We start from the raw sequence: 13,638 nt of genomic DNA, 5'->3' as shown, positions 1-13,638 counted from the left end.
TTCTATTGAATTAACAACAGAGGATTGGTTGATTTCCAGGTTTAATTAAGTATAATATTTAAGATGATTTATGAGAAAAGTATCGTCCAACTCTGGGGTATCTCACTGCACCCTCAAATGCCATGTTTTGAAATATACAGACAGACAGATTAAAAGTAATTTTACATTGTATAACTGTACATCTGACAGCCAACTTTCTAACTCCGCCCATAACTTTATGACATCATAACATTCCCAGAAGGATTATTGAGTCATTGTTAGTTTTCCACTGAAGACATGACTCTGCCGTTCGGCTGTAGAATTTGTGAATTTTGTCTCTTGTATAATAAGGGATTATCATTTGTCCCAACATCACAAGCCACAGACTTTGATGCACTTAAAGACTTCCAAAAGTGTTTCTGCAGTTTAAGATCAACTGAGGTTTTTTAATGGGGTTTCTCCCTGTGCACCTGCCAATGTAAATCCTTTGAACGAGATAAGTTACCAGACAGGAGATATTGCTAATGTTCTTCCCATTGATAACCTGAATGACAATTAACTTGTGGGCGGTTGTGGTGATGACGGCCTATTGGATGACGTCGTCCGTCGGGATTCCCCAAAAAAGTAGACGCTCTGGATTGATCACTGGAGTCAGATGTGAAGGAGGAGGTTGATCATCAGGAGTCAGACGTGAAGGAGGAGGTTGATCATCAGGAGTCAGATGTGAAGGAGGAGGTTGATCATCAGGAGTCAGATGTGAAAGAGGAGGTTGATCATCAGGAGTCAGATGTGAAGGAGGAGGTTGATCATCAGGAGTCAGATGTGAAGGAGGAGGTTGATCATCAGGAGTCAGACGTGAAGGAGGAGGTTGATCATCAGGAGTCAGATGTGAAGGAGGAGGTTGATCATCAGGAGTCAGATGTGAAGGAGGAGGTTGATCATCAGTGAACCTCTAGGATTGTGGCTGGGCTGGCGTTTCCACTTCCAGCTTGGTCATATATTTTGATACATTGAATGTTGATACTGTGAACCTATGTTATATATTTGTAGCTCCTGTTTCATGAAGTGATGTCACTAAGTACTGTCCCTATATATACAATGCATTCAGAAAGCATTCAGACCCCTTCACTTTTTCCACATTTTGGTACGTTACAGCCTTATTCTAAAATTGATTCAATAATTGTTTCCCTCATCAATCTACACACAATACCCAATAATGACAAAGCAAAAACAGGTAAATAAATGAAAAAATTTGATTTTCTTTAAAAAACAAGGACATTTCTAAGTGACCCCAAACTTTTGAATGCTAGTGTACATCTACAAGATGTATTGTTACACCATGTAGGAGCAGTATAGACCTAGTCTGTTCATTATATACATCTACATGATGTATTGTTAAACCATGTAGGAGCAGTATAGACCTAGTCTGTTCATTATATACATCTACATGATGTATTGTTACACCATTTAGGAGCAGTATAGACCTAGTCTGTTCATTATATACATCTACATGATGTATTGTTACACCACGTAGGAGCAGTATAGACCTAGTCTGTTCATTATATACATCTACATGATGTATTGTTAAACCGTGTAGGAGCAGTATAGACCTAGTCTGTTCATTATATACATGATGTATTGTTACACCATGTAGGAGCAGTATAGACCTAGTCTGTTCATTATATACATGATGTATTGTTACACCATGTAGGAGCAGTATAGACCTAGTCTGTTCATTATATACATCTACATTATGTATTGTTACACCATGTAGGAGCAGTATGGACCTAGTCTGTTCATTATATACATCTACATGATGTATTGTTACACCATGTAGGAGCAGTATAGACCTACAGTAGCTAGCTGCTAATTTAGATGTAGTTTAACTTAATGAAACTGCCTTAAATATGCTGTGGTAAACATTTTTTATTCGCACTAATCAATCAACACATTCCTGTCTTTGTATGTCTCAATATAATAGTATTATTTAATTAAATCCATCTAAAATAATCTTTGTCTGAAAATAAATATGATCCTCAACTGCGTTTCCCCTCCAGTCAGCAGACGGCGATGTGCGTCTTTCAGGCGACGCTGCCAGCGTGACGTATAATCTAGTGGACGGTTCTTCATAAACAGCTCGTCAACCACCTCGGTAGCTTGCTAGCCAACATAGCCGAAAGATTCAAGCTATTTAGACGCTTTCGGTGTATATTAGCTACTGTGTTTTAGACACACTTATGTCGTATCTACTTGTTAACCTATTTAATTGAATATTACGTTATTTTGTATTAGTCAGCTATAGTAGCTGGCTGGTTAAATTAGCACTAGCCTAGTCGCTAATGATAGCTAGCTAGCTAACATCTCCGACCATGAGCTCCCTAAACTTCTCCCCTCTTGTTAAAGAAGAGGCGGTCTGCTGGACGGAGAAAGAAGCTCTGGGGCTGAACATTGTCGTGAAAGAGGAGAAGGAAGAAGAGGATGTCACAGTAAAACAAGAAGTAGAGGGTGTTACAGTGAAAGAAGAAGAGAAAGACGCGTTCAGAGTTTATGGAGTGAAAGAGGAGGATGATTTTTCTGTGAAAGAAAAGGAGGAAGATGAAGTTTTTGGAGTGGAGGATGAAGAGGGGGAGATTACTGTCACATTAGAGGAGGACGAAGAAGAGAAGACTGGAGATCTGATTAACACCAGTAAATACAGTGAGTACTATCTAATAAAACAGGGGCATTGATCTGATTAACACCAGTAAATACAGTGAGTACTATCTTATAAAACAGGGACATTGATCTGATTAACACCAGTAAAAACAGTGAGTACTATCTTATAAAACAGGGACATTGATCTGATTAACACCAGTAAATACAGTGAGTACTATCTTATAAAACAGGGACATTGATCTGATTAACACCAGTAAATACAGTGAGTACTATCTAATAAAACAGGGACATTGATCTGATTAACACCAGTAAATACAGTGAGTACTATCTTATAAAACAGGGACATTGATCTGATTAACACCAGTAAATACAGTGAGTACTATCTAATAAAACAGGGACATTGATCTGATTAACACCAGTAAATACAGTGAGTACTATCTTATAAAACAGGGACATTGATCTGATTAACACCAGTAAATACAGTGAGTACTATCTTATAAAACAGGGACATTGATCTGATTAACACCAGTAAATACAGTGAGTACTATCTTATAAAACAGGGACATTGATCTGATTAACACCAGTAAATACAGTGAGTACTATCTTATAAAACAGGGGCACAAACTCTGCTGTTGTTGAACTAATGTGTGATTTTTAAAAGGGCATTCTACACTTGAATATGTTTTTGTACTGTATGAATTGTTCATGATGTCCTCCAGTGATTTAAAAAAAACTTTTCCTGTTGAAAAGTGCTATATAAATACAGTAAAATACAAACACACTAATGGGAAACAAATAAATGTTTTGAGCAAAATAGTGTTTTTTTAGACAACTGCAAACCAGAAGGAGTGAGTGATGTCATCCAATAGGAGACTGATCTTCATGTGAATATTCATTATTCTTTTTAAAATCCTTCCAGTTCTGTCAAGTTGGTTGTTGATCATTGCTAGAAAGCCATTTTCAAGTCTTTCCATAGATTTTAAAGACGATTTAAGTCCAAACTGTAACTAGGCCACTCAGGAACATTCAATGTCATCTTGGTAAGCTCCTCCAGTGTAGATTTGGCCTTGTGGTTTAGGTTATTTTCCTGTTCCTACAGTTTTTTGTATTCCGATCTCTAAAATACACTCTACCTACGTAACATTTTGTGGCTCCTTATGTTACGCTGGGAAAACAGTTTTCATGGGCACAGAAATTCTAAATAATTTCAGAGTTTGCTAAATCCAATGGTTCTAACCGAGAGTCACCTTAACTTTATTGACAACACCCAAATGGATACTGTCATTAACGTGGTTCTTCAATAATTACACATAATACTTAATACTGTAGCTGTTTAGTTAGTCACATGTTCAACTATCATCAGCTGATCCAGGAAATCATTTTCTGAATGACAGTCACATGATAAATATCACAACATGCAACAACAACCAAAGTGCTTCTTCATTCATTACTCTGGTAAAGACAGTTATGCTGTGCTCCATGTTGGATCCAACATCCCTAACAAATTGATGTTTATAATGTTATAATGTTATTGTCTGCTTGATTTATAATAGGGTCTGATTGATTTACAGTAGGGTCCCGTTAGTCTGTTTCGACACAGAGATACTTAGCTCATAATGTGTAGAGAACTGTTCCTTGATGGATAGGCTATTGTACAACACACAGAGATATTTTCCTTTATTCAGGACATTTAGAATGACAACACATTACAGAGTAGCCTAGTGTATTATAGTCCTAGGTCTATGTTGTTGTTAGGTGGAGTTATGGGTCCTACAGTAGGTCTATGTTGTTAGGTGAAGTTTTGGGTCCTACAGTAGGTCTATGTTATTGTTAGGTGAAGTTATGGGTCCTACAGTAGGTCTATGTTATTGTTAGGTGAAGTTATGGGTCCTACAGTAGGTCTATGTTGTTGTTAGGTGAAGTTATGGGTCCTACAGTAGGTCTATGTTGTTGACAGGTGAAGTTATGGGCCAATTTGTGAAACACTTAATGTACAAACCCTCAGTTTCAGGCTGATGGCAAAGCTAGCTAAAGAGCATTTTACTGGTTGAAGTGTTTTATAAGTATAAAGCAGTTGATTTGCGACAATAACACAAACATATTAAGCAGGTGATTCAAGCGAGCCTTACAATTATAATCCAATAGTAATGTGAAATGCACTCTAACCTGTAAATGGAGGCAATTTTTGCTGTCAGCCTATGAGAACTCCCCTGAGTTTTCCCCCACGGTGGTGAATTAGTGAATCGACACAGAGCTTAATGTGAGTTTCCTTGAGTAGCACTCCTGATCTTGCGCTGTAATATTCAGAATACATTGTGGAAAACTAAAATCTTTGCTCACCATTTTTGTTCCAGGCAGATATACTACATCCATAACTAGTGGTTTCCTCATTAGCAGATATACTACATCCATAACTAGTGGTTTCCTCATTACCAGATATACTACATCCATAACTAGTGGTTTCCTCATTAGCAGGGAGGTGTTTCTGCAATTAAATTGTGTGTGCATCGCCCTCGTGCCGCAATTTTAGCAAACACATAAAGGGGCCATTTTTGGAGATCAAAGCTTGTCTGGCACACTGCTTAGGTTTGACTGTCTTAAGACAATTGTAAAATAATTTAACAGACCTCTGGGCATCACCTTTTACCTCAAATACACAGTGGATTTCTGCTGTTGCAGGCCTTTAACCATCTGTCTGACCTTGTTGTTCACACAGGAGAGAGATGTGACTATCGTGGATCCTCTGGGGAGCCTCGACAACATCATGGGGCAGAGAAAAGTCTCTCCAGATCAGAACTCCTCAAGAAACACCAGCAGAGGCCCACAGGGAAGAAATCTATTTGCTGCTCTAACTGTGGGACACGTTGCAAATCTTCATCAGAACTTAAAATACACCAGAGAACACACACAGGAGAGAAACCTTATAGCTGTGATCAATGTGGGAGGAGTTTTACTCAGTCAGGCTCCCTGAAATCACACCATAGAACACACACAGGAGAGAAATCTTATAGCTGTGATCAATGTGGGAAGAGTTTTACTACATCTAGCAATCTGACTGCACACCAGAGAACACACACAGGAGAGAAACCATATAGCTGTGATCAATGTGGGAAGAGTTTTGCTAAATCTAGCTATCTAACTATACACCAAAGAACACACACAGGAGAGAAATCTTATAGCTGTGATCAATGTAGGAAGAGTTTTTCTTCTTCTCGCTATCTTACTATACACCATAGAACACACACAGGAGAGAAACCATATAGCTGTGATCAATGTGGGAAGAGTTTTTCTTCTTCTAGCTATCTAACTATACACCATAGAACACACACAGGAGAGAAACCATATAGCTGTGATCAATGTGGGAAGAGTTTTACTCAGCCAAACAGCCGGAATATACACAAGCGGACACACACAGGGGAAGAGATACTCTGATTAAAGATCTCTGATTAAACATAAAATACAAGGAGTTGTTTCATGATATCAATGAAATAATGTCACAATGTAGAATGTTTTAACATTGTAGTAGGACTATTTTAATGTCACAATGTAGAAGCCTAAACATTTGTCCCTGTTACACTTCCCACGTTGGTGACCCACTTGAATCAAAATGCAACACTTCAAAATGTAGCGATCTGTTTTCTACAAATTGTCCTCTAACCAGGGATGTACACGTTACTCCCAGATTCCGTGTGGTTTTTGAGCTGTTAGTTTTAACAGGACGTGCAACCTCATCTCCCTCCTGTGGGTCGACCAGCCATCATTATCGTAGAGCCTTCAATTGATTCACTTTATATGTGTACGTTGTATTGACCTGCTCCCTTATTTAGAAGTGAATACAGATTTAGTTAAAGAATAACTCTGACTTGTGTGATAAGTTTCTCTCCTCATTTGATATTAAAGAAGTTAACCACCACATTTGGCGATGGGGATGTTAATCTTCACTTGGTGACCTGGCTCCTGACGACCTGGGTAACTGACCTGGCTCCTGACGACCTGGGTAAATGACCTGGCACCTGACGACCTGGGTAAATGACCTGGCTCCTGATGACCTGGGTAAATGACCTGGGTAAATGACCTGGCTCCTGACGACCTGGGTAAATGACCTGGGTAAATGGTACACGAGGGATCCCTCAAACTTGGGATCTCAGGGAGACCAAACTTTGGCAACAGAGCAGATGGACCCACCTTTGATCTGAGAGGCAGCGAGCCGAGTGGATACCACATCTCAAACGTAGTGGAGTTTTTAGAAAAGCCTCGTAGGCTTTGAGTGTGTATTCCTGTGTGAGGGGGGCACCTTGGAGGTGTAAACAGGGCCCAGGCAGCTATGTGAACTGGATGAAAACTAGAATCTGTGTTTACTAGTTAAGACCATGTATGATATAGTGTAAGGTGCACCTGTAATTATTCCCAGTATGAGAGGAGTTGCTAGATTTATACAGCCAGTAGACACTATGTTAATATTGTAGAAGCATTGTAGTTGATTATGTGAAATTAAAGTTGTTTTCTGTCAGTGGTGAGCAAACTTGTCCAACAAAAACATAGGATATATTTGTTTTCTTAAGGGGGAAAGTGTTACAGGCTTTGGTTTTTCCATTTATGTTTTGAGGTTGGACTTTAGCACGTCTAGCTCGTTAGCACGTCTAGCTCGTTAGCACGTAGGACGCACTGATTGGTGTCACCTCGTTAGTCAAATCAAGTTTATTTTATATAGCCCTTCGTACATCAGCTAATATCTCGAAGTGCTGTACAGAAACCCAGCCTAAAACCCCAAACAGCAAGCAATGCAGATGTAGAAGCACGGTGGCTAGGAAAAACTCCCTAGAAATGCCAAAACCTAGGAAGAAACCTAGAGAGGAACCAGACTATGAGGGGTGGCCAGTCCTCTTCTGGCTGTGCCGGGTGGAGATTATAACAGAACATGGCCAAGATGTTCAAATGTTCATAAATGACCAGCATGGTCAAATAATAATCAGGAGTAAATGTCAGTTGGCTTTTCATAGCCGATCATTAAGAGTATCTCTACCGCTCCTGCGGTCTCTAGAGAGTTGAAAACAGCAGGTCTGGGACAGGTAGTACGTCCGGTAGACAGGTCAGGGTTCCATAGCCGCAGGCAGAACAGAACAGTCAGTATGTGTTACACCTGTGCTGGCTTGTCCATCTCGTTAGTGGGAAGGTGTTTCACCTGAGCTGGTCCAGGTTCTATTTTTATGAGTGTCTGGCCCAGTGCTCCAGTTGTCTTGATAGATGTGGAGAGTCAACACCTTTAGTTGCTCCACCTTTTTGGTTTGCTTCCTGTCTGTAAGTTTGTTGTGAGTTTTTCTTTTGTTTGCCTATTGGGCAGATTTAGTGGGTCTCATGGTGGTTGTCTTTTATGTCCCAGTTGTTGTTACTAGTCAATTTTCAGAGGACACCCCCATAGTGTCTTTCAGAACCCCTCCTAAAAAAACAAGTTATATTTTGGGTTGGATATTGCATCCAATTAATATTTTAAACAATGGCATTTCTTTACAATGCTCATTAGTCTTTCAGTTTTTCTTCTGGTTTTTTCTCTTAAGTTTGTACTAAATATCTCTTTATTTTCGTTGTTTTTTCCTGTGAAGCCATTGTGTTGCATCCATGTCTGAAATGTGCTGTATAAATTAAGCTTGATTTGATTTGAACATATTGCAAAACAAATTAACCCAATGACCGACCAATCAACAGACTCTTGGTCCATCTTGGTATGAAAATCAGTCTCAATCCCACTTTTCAAGCCTGCTGAAGGCGTGGTGGAGTGGTAAACACCACCCCCGGCTCTACCAGGGGCTTGAGGTGGTCTCCCACAGCTCTGCTTATATCATGTTCTGTGGCCTTGCCGTTCCATTTCTTGACTGCCCCTGTAACATAGAAAGACATTTAGTCATATTATATAAAACACTCAAACACAGCAAATGATATGAAGCATCTATGGCTTCAGTTACACCTGGCACCTAAATGTGACATCTGATCACTCCAAGCTGCATTAGGTTCAGATCTAACAGGATGGGCCTTTGACATAGTCTGGATGCAGTCAGGCCACTGAATATGCATCAGCAATGTCAAAAGATGAGTGGGGAAAAGTACATTTTACACAAGTGACCTTCATAATAATTTAAATGTTATTTGTCACATATGTATGTTATTGCGGGTGTAGCTAAATGCTTGTGTTTCTAGCTCCAACAGTGCAGTAATATCTAACCAAATGCTTGTGTTCCTAGCTCCAACAGTAAATGCTGGTGTTCCTAGCTCCAACAGTGCAGTAATATCTAACTAAATGCTTGTGTTTCTAGCTCCAACAGTGCAGTAATATCTAACCAAATGCTTGTGTTCCTAGCTCCAACAGTGCAGTAGTATCTAACTAAATGCTTGTGTTTCTAGCTCCAACAGTGCAGTAATATCTAACTAAATGCTTGTGTTTCTAGCTCCAACAGTGCAGTAATATCTAACTAAATGCTTGTGTTCCTAGCTCCAACAGTGCAGTAGTATCTAACTAAATGCTTGTGTTTCTAGCTCCAACAGTGCAGTAATATCTAACCAAATGCTTGTGTTCCTAGCTCCAACAGTGCAGTAGTATCTAACTAAATGCTTGTGTTCCTAGCTCCAACAGTGCAGTAGTATCTAACTAAATGCTTGTGTTCCTAGCTCCAACAGTGCAGTAGTATCTAACTAAATGCTTGTGTTTCTAGCTCCAACAGTGCAGTAATATCTAACCAAATGCTTGTGTTTCTAGCTCCAACAGTGCAGTAATATCTAACTAAATGCTTGTGTTTCTAGCTCCAACAGTGCAGTAATATCTAACCAAATGCTTGTGTTCCTAGCTCCAACAGTGCAGTAATATCTAACCAAATGCTTGTGTTCCTAGCTCCAACAGTGCAGTAATATCTAACTAAATGCTTGTGTTCCTAGCTCCAACAGTGCAGTAATATCTAACTAAATGCTTGTGTTTCTAGCTCCAACAGTGCAGTAATATCTAACTAAATGCTTGTGTTCCTAGCTCCAACAGTAAATGCTGGTGTTCCTAGCTCCAACAGTGCAGTAATACCTAACTAAATGCTTGTGTTCCTAGCTCCAACAGTGCAGTAATATCTAACTAAATGCTTGTGTTCCTAGCTCCAACAGTGCAGTAATATCTAACTAAATGCTTGTGTTTCTAACTCCAACAGTGCAGTAATATCTACCAATGTCACCACAAATACCTAATACACACAAATCTAAGTAATGGAATAAGAATAAATCAAATCAAATGTATTTATATTTATATAGCCCTTCTTACATCAGCTGATATCTCAAAGTCCTGTATAGAAACCCAGACTAAAACCCAAACAGCAAGCAATGCAGGTGTAGAAGCACGGTGGCTTGGAAAAACTCCCTAGAAAGGCCAAAACTAGGAAGAAACCTAAAGAGGAACCAGGCTATGAGGGGTGGCCAGTCCTCTTCTGGCTGTGCCGGGTGGAGATTATAACAGAACATGACCAAGATGTTCATAAATGACCAGCATGGTCAAATAATAATAATCACAGTAGTTGTTGAGGGTGCAACAGGTCAGCACCTCAGGAGTAAATGCTCCTGCTGTCTCTAGAGAGTTGAAAACCGCTGGTCTGGGACAGGTAGCACGTCCGGTGAACAGGTCAGGTTTCCATAGCCGCAGGCAGAACAGTTGAAACTGGAGCAGCAGCACGGCCAGGGGACAGCAAGGAGTCATCATGCCAGGTAGTCCTGAGGCATGGTCCTAGGGCTCAGGTCCCCCGAGAGAGAGAAGGAAAGAGAGAATTAGAGATAGCATACTTAAATTCACACAGGACACCGGAAAAGACAGGAGAAATAGTCCAGATATAACAGACTGACCCTAGCCCCCCGACACAAACTACTGCAGCATAAATACTAGAGGCTGAGACTGGAGGGTTCAGGAGACACTGTGGCCCCATCCGATGATACCCCCAGACAGGGCCAAACAGGCAGGATATAACCCCACCCACTTTGCCAAAGCACAGTCCCCACACCACTAGAGGAATATCTTCAACCACCAACTTACCATCCTGAGACAAGGCCGAGTATAGCCCACAAAGATCTCCTCCACGGCACAACCCAATGAGGGGCGCTAACCCAGACAGGAAGATCACGTCAGTAACTCAACCCACTCAAGTGACGCACCCCTCCTAGGGATGGCATGGATGAGCACCAGTAAGCCAGTTACTCATATATATATAAATATATGGACACGCAATATCAGAGTGGCAAAGACAGATACAGTAGAATAGGATAGAATACAGTATATACATATGAGATAAGTAATACATAGACTAAGATACAGTAGAATAGGACAGAATACAGTATATACATATGAGATGAGTAATACATAGACTAAGATACAGTAGAATAGAATACAGTATATACATATGAGATGAGTAATACATAGACTAAGATACAGTAGAATAGGATAGAATACAGTATATACATATGAGATGAGTAATGCATAGACTAAGATACAGTAGAATAGGATAGAATACAGTATATACATATGAGATGAGTAATACATAGACTAAGATACAGTAGAATAGAATACAGTATATACATATGAGATGAGTAATACATAGACTAAGATACAGTAGAATAGGATAGAATACAGTATATACATATGAGATGAGTAATGCCAGATATGTAAACATGCAGGAGATCCATGAAGGAAAGACAGTGATGGTGCTCAGTGATGTTGTTGGTGGGGGAACAACCAATTTCGGCATTTTTTAAATAATTTTACCCCCGTTTTTTCTCCACAATTTCGATATTGTGCTGTCTCCAGTGCTGTTGGCTGGTCGTCATTGACCTTGTGTAGGCTTAAACACTGGTATACACTGATATTTAAGGCCATATTGGGTAAAATGCCATTTTATCTCTGTTCTTTTTTAGTCAGGTCGGTAAATAAATATCAATTACGGTCCCCTTCTCATTTGCTTCTAACAAAAAATTAGAACAGGTTGAAATTGTTACTCAGCTCCGTGGTCCTGGAATTCTCTCCTGAACATTTAAACATTTGATGATCTAGTTTCGTTGGTGGAGCTTAAACACTTGATCGATGTATAGAAGAGTGTAATTGTTTTAAGGACAGCTGTTTTTAGTCAAGACTTTCGTGTTTTTAACGTAAAATGTTATTGTTGTGCTGTGTTTATAGCTTTGTTTAATGTTGTGTACGTAAGTTGTTTTGTCTGAAACGTTGTTCCCCCTGCTGCTATTGGACCAGGTCTCTTTTGGAAAAGAGATGTTATCTCAATGAGAAAAACCTGTATAAATAAAGGTAAAATAAAAAATACAAATATTGAATATATCTATATATTATATAATAATAATATAATATATATCAACGGTCGAGTCATGCGTCCTCTGAAACTGAGCTTCTTAACAGCTACCCGCTTAACCCGGAAGATGCAGCAATATGTCGGAGGAAACACTGTTCACCTGACGGCCGAGGTCAGCCTGCAGGCGCCACAAGGATTCGCTAGAGTAGTAAAGCCCCCCCCCCGGCCAAACCCTCCCCTAACCTGAGGTCAGCCTGCAGGCGCCACAAGGATTCGCCAGAGTAGTAAAGCCCCCCCCCCCGGCCAAACCCTCCCCTAACCTGAGGTCAGCCTGCAGGCGCCACAAGGATTCGCTAGAGTAGTAAAGCCCCCCCCCTGGCCAAACCCTCCCCTAACCTGGGCAACGCTTGGCCTATAGTGTGCTGCCCTATGGGACTCCCGATCACAGCAGGTTGTGGTACAGCCCGGGATCAAACCCTGGTCTGTAGTGACACCTCTAGCCCTTCGATGCAGTACCTTCGACCGCTGCACCACTCGGGTCTATAGTGACGCATCTAACACTGTGATCTAGTACCTTAGACTGCTGCACCACTCGGGTCTATAGTGACACCTCTAACACTGTGATCTAGTACCTTAGACTGCTGCACCACTCGGGTCTATAGTGACGCCTCGAACACTGTGATCTAGTACCTTAGACTGCTGCACCACTCGGGTCTATAGTGACACCTCTAACACTGTGATCTAGTACCTTAGACCGCTGCACTACTCGGGTCTATAGTGACACCTCTAACACTGTGATCTAGTACCTTAGACTGCTGCACCACTCGGGTCTATAGTGACACCTCTAACACTGTGATCTAGTACCTTAGACTGCTGCACAACTCGGGTCTATAGTGACACCTCTAACACTGTGATCTAGTACCTTAGACTGCTGCACCACTCGGGTCTATAGTGACACCTCTAACACTGTGATCTAGTACCTTAGACTGCTGCACCACTCGGGTCTATAGTGACACCTCTAACAGTGTGATCTAGTACCTTAGACTGCTGCACCACTCGGGTCTATAGTGACACCTCTAACACTGTGATACAGTACCTTAGACTGCTGCACCACTCGGGTCTATAGTGACACCTCTAACACTGTGATCTAGTACCTTAGATCGCTGTGCCACTCAGGCATAACCTTTTTTTAACAAATTCTGATGGTTGTTAAAAGTGGAATTATGACATTATTGCCGTTATATCAACACACTCAACACTCCCAACACCCCCAACTACAATTCTATTTGGCACCGTAGACATCTAGTGACCACTTGATTCCATGTGACCAAACATTTCTGAGGCTGAGTCTCAAATAGTCGCCTGTTCCTTTTAATAGCCGGGCAATAGCACACATAGCAAATACATTTTGGGTCTAAATTAAAGGAGCTACAATTATAGTTTAATTACATGTTTTAAATAAAATGTCCATAATATCTGCATTAATACGAACGAGCTACAAAAATCTCTGAAACTGGAAACACTTATCTCCCTCACTAGCTTTAAGCACCAGCTGTCAGAGCAGCTCACAGATTACTGCACCTGTACATAGCCCATCTATAATTTAGCCCAAACAACTATCTCTTTCCCTACTGTATTTATTTATTTATTTAGCTCCTTTGCACTCCATTATTTCTATCTCTACTTTGCACAT

General features: G+C 40.5%; 3 protein-coding genes across 3 annotated transcripts in view; all 3 read left to right on the top strand.

The window, feature by feature from the left end:
* LOC139548133 (zinc finger protein ZFP2-like) overlaps window positions 1–13,638 on the top strand; it is a 176,629-nt gene that overhangs the window by 55,957 nt on the left and 107,034 nt on the right. The window lies entirely within an intron of this gene.
* The window catches only part of LOC139548778 (zinc finger protein ZFP2-like), a 497,157-nt gene that overhangs the window by 424,365 nt on the left and 59,154 nt on the right, over window positions 1–13,638 (top strand). The window lies entirely within an intron of this gene.
* Window positions 2,082–6,547, top strand: LOC139549375 (zinc finger protein 180-like). Its single transcript, XM_071359827.1, has 2 exons — window positions 2,082–2,676; window positions 5,351–6,547. The coding sequence occupies exons 1-2, from the start codon at window positions 2,349–2,351 to the stop codon at window positions 6,064–6,066; spliced, it is 1,044 nt and encodes a 347-aa protein (XP_071215928.1). The 5' UTR covers window positions 2,082–2,348; the 3' UTR covers window positions 6,067–6,547.

Source organism: Salvelinus alpinus, chromosome 2, assembly GCF_045679555.1.
Source record: "Salvelinus alpinus chromosome 2, SLU_Salpinus.1, whole genome shotgun sequence".
Taxonomy (NCBI): Eukaryota; Metazoa; Chordata; class Actinopteri; order Salmoniformes; family Salmonidae; genus Salvelinus; species Salvelinus alpinus.
This window is presented reverse-complemented; position numbering and strand designations above follow the sequence as displayed.